This window comes from Oreochromis niloticus, linkage group LG10, assembly GCF_001858045.2.
Source record: "Oreochromis niloticus isolate F11D_XX linkage group LG10, O_niloticus_UMD_NMBU, whole genome shotgun sequence".
Taxonomy (NCBI): domain Eukaryota; kingdom Metazoa; phylum Chordata; class Actinopteri; order Cichliformes; family Cichlidae; genus Oreochromis; species Oreochromis niloticus.
In genome coordinates, this window is record NC_031975.2 from 25,869,995 (window position 1) to 25,882,325 (window position 12,331).

General features: G+C 39.7%; 1 protein-coding gene across 4 annotated transcripts in view; it reads right to left on the reverse strand.

Annotated features, from left to right (window-relative positions):
• Positions 1-4,456: 4,456 nt before the first annotated feature.
• gria4b (glutamate receptor, ionotropic, AMPA 4b) overlaps positions 4,457-12,331 on the reverse strand; it is a 155,354-nt gene continuing 147,479 nt past the window's right edge. Inside the window, exons 14-16 of one of the 4 annotated variants that reach the window (XM_003453711.5) lie at positions 11,765-11,879; positions 9,544-9,681; positions 4,457-6,342 (exon numbers count right to left, since the gene is read on the reverse strand). In XM_003453711.5, the coding sequence (XP_003453759.1) occupies positions 6,178-6,342; positions 9,544-9,681; positions 11,765-11,879 (418 nt within the window). In that variant the 3' untranslated portion in view covers positions 4,457-6,177. Of the gene's footprint in view, positions 6,343-9,265; positions 9,682-11,764; positions 11,880-12,331 lie in introns of all 4 variants that reach the window. The other 3 variants (XR_001225179.3, XM_003453710.5, XR_266961.3) reach the window with 3 other exon arrangements.

The following is a 12,331-nucleotide window of genomic DNA, read 5'->3' on the forward strand; positions in this document are numbered from 1 at the left end:
TAGAGCAAAATTTATTATTTTGGTCTAGACACCCCAAAATGTGATGTCCACATATGTGGACGCCAGGTCCTAGGAGGTTAAAGAAATTTAACTACACATTTAATTCTTGAGATATTGTATTAAAGTGCAATTTCAACAGCAAGTCTCAGATTTTCTACCCAATAAAGAAATCTGTCAGAATTAAGTGTAAAATTAGAGAAACCGTTCAGGTAGCTCGTTACCCAGACTGTCCTGTAACTATAGAGCAGATGGTTTTAAATTCACACAAAGGGTTTTTTAAAAAATCTCTTTTTTAACAGTTGGTCCAAAAATTATAGTTGATCGTGAAAAATCAGTAACTTTTGTAATTTGTTTACTTGATGGTTAATTTGGTGTAGCATGAATGGCTGTGAGTGAGGAAAGCTGTAAAACCTGCAGTTAAAGGGTCAAATCCAGCCCACTGGAGTCTGTGCCGGGCCAGTTCTGGACTCCCCAGCCTTGTGTTTAACACCCATGTAATAAACCATCAGCCAACAGCCAGTTAAATAGCCAGCCTGTCTCGTTGTTTCATTATTTCATGGCAAATTAAGCATGCATTATTGTTTCCTGGCAACACATGCCTAAACATGTCAGCCTCTAACAAAGCACAGCACTGAAACTGTTGCTGCTAAAGGGGAAACGACAAACGTGTTTCACCGATTCAGGAGTGAAAACCTAGTACATGCTTTTCAGCCAATGCTTTTCTTTTTGTCATTTTTTTTGCGGGGGTATACTACAACTCCTTTACTTCATGCAAGGCACATAATTCTTGTAATATTACATTTTTAATTCGTAACTGAGAACATGAGAGACAATATTATATCCAAAATTTATGATAACAGAAACTCTCCACTCAATGGAAGTTGGATGAAAATGTTCTTTTTCATATTCAAGCTTTCATACCTGTGAATCCAGTCCACCTTTGGACAGTTTTAAACAATATTATGTATATTGTATATATTATGTATGTATTATGGAATTTTAAAATGTCCCCTTAAAAATTAGAAAAGCTAGAAAAATATCCAAAAAACCCCACAAAGGACCTGGAATTTTGCCCAGTTTCTATTAAGAAGTGTATATTATTCCTGGAGTCCCCCCCCTCCCCCGTAAATCAGATTGTTAAGGTGGCATGAAACTGACACGGAACGACGCCTCAGTCCTGGTGATGTTACTTGCTGGGCATCTATACTCACACTTATTTTGACGGGCTATTGAGCCTGATAAAATAATGAGAGTGTCAGCTGATAGCAACATTATATATTTTGATTACAGAGATATTAATTGCGGTAAGTGAGGATTTCCCACACTGACTTCAGCTGTCATGGAGTGAAAATAAAATTTTTAATCAGCAGAGGGCAGTGATGGGAATCTCTTACATCTCACTTTGTGATTCAGCATCTCTATCCTCACTTTTTTACCTTCACTTTTAATAAAAAGTGGATTTTGGGTAAACTTCAAAGGGTCACATCACCGTGTAGATTTGGCAGGTCAAAACAAGCATGAAGCAAAAGACATCTTTGTTTGGACCTACAACAGACACCAGGCTCATGTGCGGTGTGGTTTCAACCTTTCCCTGATGTAATGCCTGGTCTTTATAGTCATGCTGTAGTAAAATATGAGGCTTATATATGCGTTAAGTTACACAACACGCATTTAAAAAAAGGTCTTCTCCAGTGAATCATAAAACAGATCAAACATCCAGAGTTACCAGTGGATTTTTCTGCTGTTGTTTTGTTGTTGTTGAAATTATGAATTATTTCATGTTACTAATGCTCACAAGTTATACAAAAAAAGCCGTACAAAAACTAGATTTTGGCTTAAGATCAGTATCCAGTCAATATCTCCCTGTGACAGTTAACCTTAACACAGTGATTCAACTCAGCTTATATATTTAGTATTAATGTTGACATATTTTTTAATGTACTTTAAACAAAATCGATATGTTGGCATGTGTTATTGAGCTCATAACAGCTGTTATTTTGTTGTTGTTGTTGTTGTTTTCAGAAATATGTGGACCTCACAGGATGGCAACTACAAATATGATTTATTAGAATATGTAGATACTTTAGATTTAACGTAGTATCAAATGTTTGAAATCAGATCAGTATTATTCTGATGGGGAATATTTTTCTGCACAATAATTATTTTCAGTGTTTCTAATCTATGCACAATTTTTCAGTGATACAGATTTTTGTGCAGTGAGCCGCTTTCATAGTTTTTTATTGCTTTTTTTGCTAAAAGAATGGTTCTAAAAAACATACTCCATCACATCTTATAGAATAGTAAATCGTTTTTGGTAATATAGTAGATATTAATTAACTATACAAGTAATAATATTTTAATCTAAATGTGGCCGGCCTTGTTGAAATATCGATAGTAATGATACCAACGGTGGTATTGGTATTGGATCGATAGTAGCACGATAGTATCAATACTTTGTTTCTGTCCTCTAAGTTCAGTATGTAGATGACGGTTTTAAATAAATATTTTTTTGGGAAATAAAAAAAAAGTGTTGACTGTTACGTCTGTTTTATACTTAGCCTATATAAATAACCCAAAGTGATTGAGAGACAGGCACATTTACATTCCAGGTCTCCTAAAAACTTAGTTTCAAAATACAAGAAAAGCTGAAACGTGATGTGGTCATTAAAATGCGTTCAGAATTTGCAGACTGATGATGATTCATCTCAGAAATCATGACCCTCTTCTACATAAGCTGCCTTTATAGGTTAAAAGTATCCGTGCAATTTTTGGCCCTCTATTTACTTTGTATTGGGTCGACACCAAAATTTGCACTACCGCACACCACTGTAACAACTGAGAGCACAAACAAGCAAATATATTCCCCCAAATTCTAACGTTTCCTTAAAGTTTCAGCAATTCCCAAAGAAACTGAACGAGATTCTTGGTGTGGAAAATGGAGGTTTTAAGTCCTCGATTTGCAGCAATGTCAGAAAGTCGGCGGGGTAGGGGGGATCGGGCTTTTACCGCCGTGTATTTTCTGTCTTTAAACTAGGAGCATTAATCTCAACTGTGCTTTCCACTTACATAAAGATTCTGTGAAGACTTTTCCTTTAGTAAGTTCAAAATCTGGGTGTTTGGCTGTAATCAGGGATTCACAACAAAAAACATGGAAAGACTATTGGCGTGTTGTTTGTCACATCTTAACATGTGACCTTGCGGCGTATGCATCAGCAAGAAACCCTATAATGTCTTTATACAAAGCAGCTGTAACCTCCTGAGACCCTGTGTCCTCGCATACGGGACATTTCTCTGCCTTATGCTTCAGTCTGATCAATAAAGCTGTTTGAACCATTTTGGTTAGCTGCTCTATAAACCCCAAGTCCCCGTGTAAGGACACACATGAAAAAAACTAGCTTCTGTTTAAAGATGAAGGTTTGCTTTTGAGCGCTCCCCTCATCCTCTTCTGTCACACCAACCTTTGCATGTCCTCCTTCACCACATCCACGAATGTTCTCTGTGGTCTTCCTTTTTTCCTCCCGCTTGGCAACTCCATCTTTATCCTCCTTTCTTCGATATTTCCACTCCACGGCTTGCATCTCTAACTTATCAGGACCAACTGAGGTCAAACATCTAGGAGAAATTAAATGGGCGTCCCAGACAGATTCCAAAGAGATTAAAAATGCTGGACCAGAAGCCAATAAAATGGCACCACTGTGAAATTCAGAAAAGGTTTACCTTGTTAAAACCTGCATGAACCACCCAATACCCAGACGTGGGCAGTTAAATGGTTTTTAAAACACAGGGGAACAACATCTGGTCAACATGAACATCTGATTCCTATGGTGGCCCTGAGAGGCCAAACGGATTGCAACTTAAGAAAACACCAGCAATAAGAAAAACGCTGCAAAAGCACACAAAACACAACGAAATAGGAAAAAACAGATTTCCAAAAGCACAAGGGAAGTGTTTCTGGGGAGACAATAACCCGACGGACCAGTTGCAGGAACCCAAAACATGGTAGGTGTGTTTTGCCATGATTCATATAATACTGATGACGGATTTTTAGGCTAATAGTTAGGCTAACACACTTACCTCTCATCTTTTCTTTCCTCACAAAACCGATAGATCCTCCACTTCTTTTAAGTGTCTCCCAGCGCAATTCTTAGCATATTTTGGTTCCTGCAACTGGTCCGTCAGGTTATTGTCTCCCCAGAAACACTTCGCTTGTGCTTTTGGAAATCTGTTTTTTCCTATTTCTGTTTTCGTTTTTCCTATTTCTGTTTTGTTTTTTCCTATTTCCGTTGTCGTTTTTCCCTATTTCCGTTGTGTTTTGTGTGCTTTTGCAACGTTTTTCTTATTGCTGGTGTTTTCTTAAGTTGCAGTCCGTTTGGCCTCTCAGGGCCACCGTACATTCCACAGTTAAAGGTGCATGGATCTGAGAAAAAACACAAATCACACCACACATCACACTTTGTAATTTCTTTTTCTTTGTTTTTTTACTTAAAAAAGATCAAAATAAAGATGTACAGCTGGAACCAAAATAAGACGCCGTACTACACTTCAGCTCTAAAGACAGATGGCAGAACAAGAAGGCATGGTGACCTGGACTGCGTCAGCTGGTTTGTCCGCTCCACGCCAGGCTACAGCAAATGAGCGAACCAGGAATCGGCGAAAACCAGCCCAGCCGTCGCTGATGGGCGGGGAGGGAGGGACGAGGCGGCTGGTGCTGCTGAAGATGTGGCGTCTTTCATATCCGATCGCAGATTGTCCACTTCCGGGAGAGACCATGACACTTTGAGACCGAAGCAAATACATTTCTGCTACAGGGTGTCCAGCCTCCCCCAAAGGATCCACAGTGATTCAAATAAGGAAGGGCTCTAATCACTGCTCGACATACAAACGGCGGCTTCGTCAGCTGGGGTTTGACGTCTTACTGGCGATAAACACTTCAAATAACATACAGCGAGAGTAATGGCATCGTCCAATTTTTGTCACGTCTCCACAAACATAATGGTCTAGAAAGGACTACCCAGATAGCACTTGACTGTCGACATTTAAAACCGGGAGACAGACGCTTAATTTTTTTACGTTTCTGAGTACAAAAAATAGACCAAAGAATGAAAAAAATAGTTATATTCTGAGTGCAGAGGCTTGATTTATAAAGCTCTACTCATGAGCGACTCTCTGGGTCTACGCCTGCACAGTGAGGGTTGTGGTTTAAGGATTGGGGGTGGCACTAGTTAACATTCATCATTGAATATATTTATTAATTTCCAACAGGTATCAGAATATTTGGGCAGTCGATACCCCTTCACATTAAAAGTTTGAATAGTCCTATATAATGAAGTTAAGTATTCAACACATTTTGCCTTCCATACGTCTCATTTTTCACTTTTTCATCTTTTTTTCATTATTGCGATGAATAAAATCTTTTTAAAGATGATTTACAAAAAAAAAGTTCTGTCACTACAATATCTGCTATATACATCTGTTTAAAAAGCAAGCACAGTCATCCCTATGTACAGCTAAAGATTTCATTGTGTTGTTGTTCACGGAATATACATATTTATTATTTTCACAGTTTTCTATGTTTGCTCTTATATTCAGTATCAACAGACTTCATTTGTTCTTATGAATACAAATGTTTTTCAGCCCACTGAGCTGTCAACCCTCCCGTGTTGATATCTGGTGATGTCTCTTGAACGCTGCTTGTGTCTATGTAGCAAATACTGTTCAGAAACAATCTTGATTGTGGTTTTAGTTTTTTTTCTTCTCTTTTTTTGCCGATTCACAGCAATCCAAAAAAGTTCTGAGTTTCAAGTTTACAGTTTTCTGGTCTTCCTCTTCATCACGTATCATGATATTTTTCATTTCCTCTCTTCTGTCACCGGAGCTGTAAAACACAGTGGATTTTCCACAAGCGTACGCTTCCCAGTTTAAAAGAAAAAAAAAAAGACAGTTCTGCCTCAAGTTTCCACAGATTTCGGAGAGAAGTCATCGAGCCACAGCAAGTCCTCTAGCCTCTAGCCAGCGGGGGTTTGTTGTCGGTCCAGTCGCGCCCACTGGAGGAGACTCGTCGGCTGTGTGAATGCTGTGTCATTGTGGTTACTTTGTGTTTGTGGGCGGTGTGATTGTTGGTCTTTATTGGTTGGTGGTGGTGTTATTGGAATAAGGCACTTGAGAGGTTTTTGGTTTTCACGGGAGCTCAGAGGAGACCAGGGCGAGGCCGGAGCTCTGGCGGATGGGAGGCCCGGCGTGGACCGCCTTGGGACAGTCGGGCGTCAGCACCCGTCCGTTCTCCCCAACGCTGCCAGTGATGGACAGACGGGCCTTGTTCCTCATAGCTTCTGTAAATGTTAGCTGGGGAGACAAGAGATGAAGAGAGAGGTTTGTGTGTGGAGCAGGTGGAGATGAGAAAAAATGGAGCATTGCAAATTGGAGTTTTAGGCTGTTGGAGTTTTAAATAATACCTGAAATTCCTTATTATCATCGTACCTTCTTAGAGGTAGTCTAGAAACCATCCACTTCCCTCAAAAAGTTTTGATTAAGTCTTTAAAATGAAAAGAAAAACATATATTCTGCTTAGTGCAGAATATACAGTATAATAAACATAATAAACATGCAAGTTTTTCATGCAGTCAAAATATTTTTTTTTCCCATTTTGCCTAACTTATCCAGTGAGCATTGACCAAACAGTACTTTGATGTGTCTTTAAACATCACTGTTTAAAGTGATATTTAAATAGTGTGGGCCAAGAGTGGTAAGGTAAAATATACAGTTTGCTGTCAGAAGTGCTGGGCCACCTACGAAACCGGCTCAGCCATGGAAACCTGTGCTATGAAGCTCGTGGTGCACACTCTCTGTGCTGATGTTAATGCCTGATAAAGGATGAACTCTCTTTTTAATAAAAAATGTTCCTATGTTTTAATTTTTTAACATTAAAAAATAAATGTATTTGAATACATTTATGTGACCCCGCTCTGTAATTTTACGTGGCCTGCGAATCCAGTAGCTGAGTCGCTGTGGTCCTTGAACACTTCCTGTTTCTAGTAATTACACTTAAGGAGCAGACCATGGAATATCTAGGTGGAAGGAAAACTCTGTGACTTTTAGAAAATTTTACAAATGTTTGGAAGGACAATACAATACTATACAATACAATAGCTTAATAAAGTAATAAACAAGAATTTTAAAATCACAATAGAATAAAGTGAAATAAGTATAAACTGGGATGAAATCCATGGGGTCATCTACAATAAATAAATAAAAACCAGTTAACTGAAATTTGTAATTCTCATTTTAAAATGTAAGTAGAAATTTTACTTTTAATCTTTTATTTTTACAGATCTTAATAAATTTAGATCACCTGTCATAAATCTGACAGATGGTGGTCTAATAAATATGTACGGTGTACTGTATTGTATAATTATAGTATAAGGTTACATAGTAAACACTATTTGGCATGGTTATAGTAATTTAGTTGTAAACTGCCGTGAAATACTTATATTTCAAATAGAAATTATAAAAAGAAACAAAGTCACTGGATTTTAAAGTTAATTACTTAGTAATATTTCTTTTATGACCAATTTTTGTTAATGAAGTTATAAAAGTAAAGTAATAATTTGTAAATTTGTGATGACAGGTGTGAGTGGGCCACAGAGCTGGAATACAGCAGTTATAGGAGTGGCTGCATTAATTCTTCTCCACCAACAAAGCTCTCACTTATAACAAATACCAAACACTAAAACTCCAACCTGCAAAAAACTTCTAGAACGGGCCCACAGTACACCATAACTATACACTATATATATGTATATGTATGTAAACACAGTAATGTAGCAACCACCTTTCACAGCCATTCAGAACAGTAGCAGCCCCATACTACATGTAAATCCATTAGCACCAGCAGTGTTACACAGTGAGTGATAGTTGCAGGCAGTGGGACAGGGAAGCTGACTAAGCAACAGTCAAGCTAATGAAGAGTTTGTGCTGAAGTGCTGATGGGGGACACATAACCACGTAGGACAGATATACATCGAGCGAGGAGAGCTATCTGAAAGTCTAATGGTCAGGGACCTGGGGGAAATATCCAGAGTTCACATCAATAAAGTCCAGCTTGAGAGGTGTTGTCACTTGTGTTAACCTCAGCTTAAATATGGCTTTAATAGATACACTTCCTACATGCTCTGAGATGATTTTTTTGTTATATAGTGGCTTCAAATTCATCAGAGAGTCAGAGTGGACGTCTGATGCACGAATGCTCTGCAGTTTAGATGAAATCCCCTCACAAGTGTAGACATGTGTGTACAAGTAAGACATTGGTCCTCATTTATCATGAATTTCCTCCCTGTTATAATTGTCATAGGCTGAGCATAGACTGTGTATAAAAGATGCACATAGCTGCCATTACTCATAAATTAGTGAGGTTTGGTTGAGAAGCCTCCACACGAGTGTTTTCAGAGAAACTGAGGGAGTCTCATACAGCAGCCTGCGTTTTCCTCCTTTTTGATGCTAATGGTAGCAAAATTTTCCAAATAAGCATCTTGTTGGGTTCAGTAATGCTTAAAACTAGCAACTGGGATCATAAATTCATCAGGACAGTGTAAACAAAGGAAACAAAGGGAAATTTCTCAGACTTCCATACAGTGGTGTTCCTGAGAGTCGCCCCCTGCTGGACATTATAAGAAAGTTTTACTTAACCAGAAAGGTATTCCATCATTTATACACAGTCTAAGGAGCTGTGCGTAAAAGCACTATGACCACAGCTGCTGCAGACCTTCACAGTATGGCTCGGATTTTAAAAGCTGTTCAGTTAAGAAAATTGCTCTAAAAAACATTAGAAATATCTTCTACACTCCTGTATCTAGATTTCTATTCCAATGATGCTACCCAAGCTTACATTATATAATATTATAACATTATAATATTATAGTTTCTAGTGATAGATTTAGAAAAAGGTTGTCATTAATGACATTTATTGTGTACTTTGAGCATTAACGATGGATATCTTGTTCAGCATAAGCAGTGTTTGTTGGATTTTGTCAGGAAAACAGCTCAATAAATTAGGACCAACATCTGCAGCCACACAAGCAGTTGACGTCATGTCTGAAGATGACTCATGGCTTCCTGTCACACTGAGAAAAAAGCTTGAACGCAGACCAGGACGTCACATGACCACATAGTGAGCGGATAGGACAGAAATGTGGGAAGCAGTTTGCCACTGGTCACGACAGTCACTCAGCATGTTGAAGCTAGCAGCGCGGGTGTGATTGGTTTCACTTACAGTCTCTGTGCAGGGAGCTAGTGAGGGGGGGAGAAAAGGCCTGGGAGGACCTTCTACGAAAACCCCATCTACATCTTATCAGCTTCCCCATCGCTGCCATAACCATTGAAAACCTCACTAAACTCGGCTAAGTTGTGGATGGTGGGGCTGGGCCGGGGACTCTGGCTTTGGCTAGGCTCGGGGCTATTGCGGGGGCTGCCTGTCTGGCAGGGGTAGCAGTGACGGTGAGATTGGTGGTATTGCGGGTGTTGGGACTGGGATTGGGACTGGGCCTCCACCTTCATTCTTTTGGCCTCGTTGCGTGACTTGTAGCAGAATTCGATGAGAGCCACCAGCATGGCCAGGCCCAGGCCCCCGACGAGGATGTAGAAGACCCCCGCCACGTTGCTCAGGCTGAGGGCCTGGGAGGACTTGTCCTGTAGCCGGCGGGGAGAGGAACACAAAACACAAGGGTCAGAGATCGCTTTGGCAGATCAGTCAACACTTAAAAACATAAAACAGGGTAAAAGGAAAAAAAACTTACAAATTTACACACAAAACTGATCAAACATAATTTTTTCACTACCCTACCTCTAACCTTTGTCTGTAGCCATGTTATCAAATATCTCCTACTTTCTCCATATCAGTTAACGTTCTTTTGTCACATATCCCCTTTGCTGTGTAGTGCTGTAAATACAGTCATATCCATATAAATTTGGGTAATGACAGCCTTTTTTGTAGCTTTGCCACTGTGCATCACCACATCCATTTAAAATGAAACATCAATCATGATGTGATTAATAGTTGAATTGTAGACTTTCAGTTTATATTCCAGGGCTTTACAAAAAACTTTGCATTAACTGTTTAGGACTTACAGACATTTTTACACAATGTCCCTCATATAGACTGACTAACATAATTCTAAATGAACATTTTTTGAAGGACATCACCGAATGCTGTGTTTCCTGCTAGGTTTTTAGTGCAGCCACTTCTTTTGTCCGGTCTTCCTCCCCTCAGTTACAATCGGTGACAGCAGACTGCTGCCCCTCCCTGCGTCTGGTTCTGCTGGAGGTTTCTTCCTGTTACAAGGGAGTTTTTCCTTCCCACTGTCGCCAAGTCCTTGGTCATAGGGGGGTCATTTCATTGTAGCGGCTTTTTCTGTATTATTGTTGGGCCTTTATATAAAGTGCCTTTAGGTGACTGCTGTTGTGATTTGAAGCTTTATAAAGAAAATTTTAAGATAAGATTTTTTTTTTTTTTTAAAGCTGTGCAAGTCGTTTTAGAGGTTTTCCTTGTATCATTCAGGTTTGCAATAATTAATTTGTTTTACTAAATTAACGAATGCTAAACCTGAGATTTCCTCAATTTTTGTTTAGCTTTAGTTTGTTTTCCAAGTTCATAAAATCTTCTCAACAATTTTTATTTTCTTATTTAATTATATCATGTAGTTTTAGTTTTTTAGTTTAACTATAATTACCCTGGATAATTTACTTCAGTTGTTTGTTGTGGTTTTTCAGGCCTTTTATGAGTTCGTTGACTTGGCTGGACTGATGGACTCTGCTGGAATCTTCTCGAGATTTTTTACCTCGTTCATTCTTAATTCACAGAGTAATAAAGGAACGGGCCTCACCTGGCCAAGGAACTGTCTGTCGATCAACAGTACATTATGAGCCTGTTAAAATGAGACACTGAGTATTTAAAAAAAAATGGCTTTAACTCCTGAAAAGTTAATCCAATACTATTATTACTACTACTATTATTTAATCCCTTGAATTAAAGCTGAAAGTCTGCACTTCAGTCACATTCTGATTATTTGAGGTAGGAGACAAAATTACAAAAAAGTGTGTCATTGTCCAAAAACTCACGGGCCCGTGGTTTTCTTTGCAGCTACGCTAATGTGAGCTTTCGGGTTTCTTCCAACCGTTTAACCCCTCGTTTATTCAAATATATGCAGCTGATCTCTCATGCTCGTGGCCTGCCATTTATCTCGTCTTAATAAATCACCCTACATCCTTAAGGTGGGTTGGCTCAACACGAACGAATGCTCGGTCTCATTTGCAGGTGATAGCGTGTGTCCTGCACTGCAATTATCTGATAAGACTGATGTGGATCGTACATGCTGCTTTGTTACAACGTGGCCACTCTCTCCATGCTCCAGTGCATCAGCAACATGGATCACTGTCAAAGTGTGCGGCTACAGCTGAGGCATACAGTACCGCTGACAACTAGTGTGACATACAGTAAAGTCTCAAGATGCCCTCAACCATCTCAGGTGACAGTCAACTGTGTGTGTGAGCCTTCATCTGCAGTTGCATCACATCGCTTAGCTGCTGTAAAAACGCCGAGCCATGCCTCTTGTCTGTCATGCTGTATCCTCCAGGCTACACCTTGAGTCTCTACCTGCGTGTCTGTTATGTGTCTTATCGGCCAGCCTGTTGTAATAACAGATCTGCCAGCGCTATAAAAGTGTGCATAGAGACAAAGAGAGGAGGGGAGGCTCCCAGGCTGGTGGAGACTGACCTTACTTCCAGAGTCCTTGGGTCCACACTCCCCTTTATCGTACCACCATTTGTTTTTCAGTTTGTCTAAGACTCCTGCTTCACTCAGTTTCAATACGGCAAGGTTTACGGGCGTTCTTCATATCACGGGGGGGCGGGGAAGGGTGGGGTGGGGAAAATAACATAAATAACATCATAGGACATGTTATTTTATGTTATTCAATCAGAAGAAGCCCAACAAGAGCAGCTCAGTACTCTTCAGAACAAAGTGACGAAGCCAGTAAGGGGCCCCACTTATGCTACGTGTCTCTTTGCTCAATTATGTGTTTTAAAGGGTCGGGTTTATTGGGCGATGTTAAAGTGGGAAGGGGCAGAGCTAACAGACACATATACGTGGAGCCCCGGCTGCATCGCTTTTCTGGAACGGGCACATACTGCCGGGACCTTTGTCACAATAACCCTGGAGGCTAGTACTGTCAAACCAAAACTATTGGCTCTTTTACCCTCACTGAAACATCCCAAACTGGGCTACAATCATATTCCAAAATACTTATTTTGGTTTTAATTTGTAATTATAACCGACCGCTAC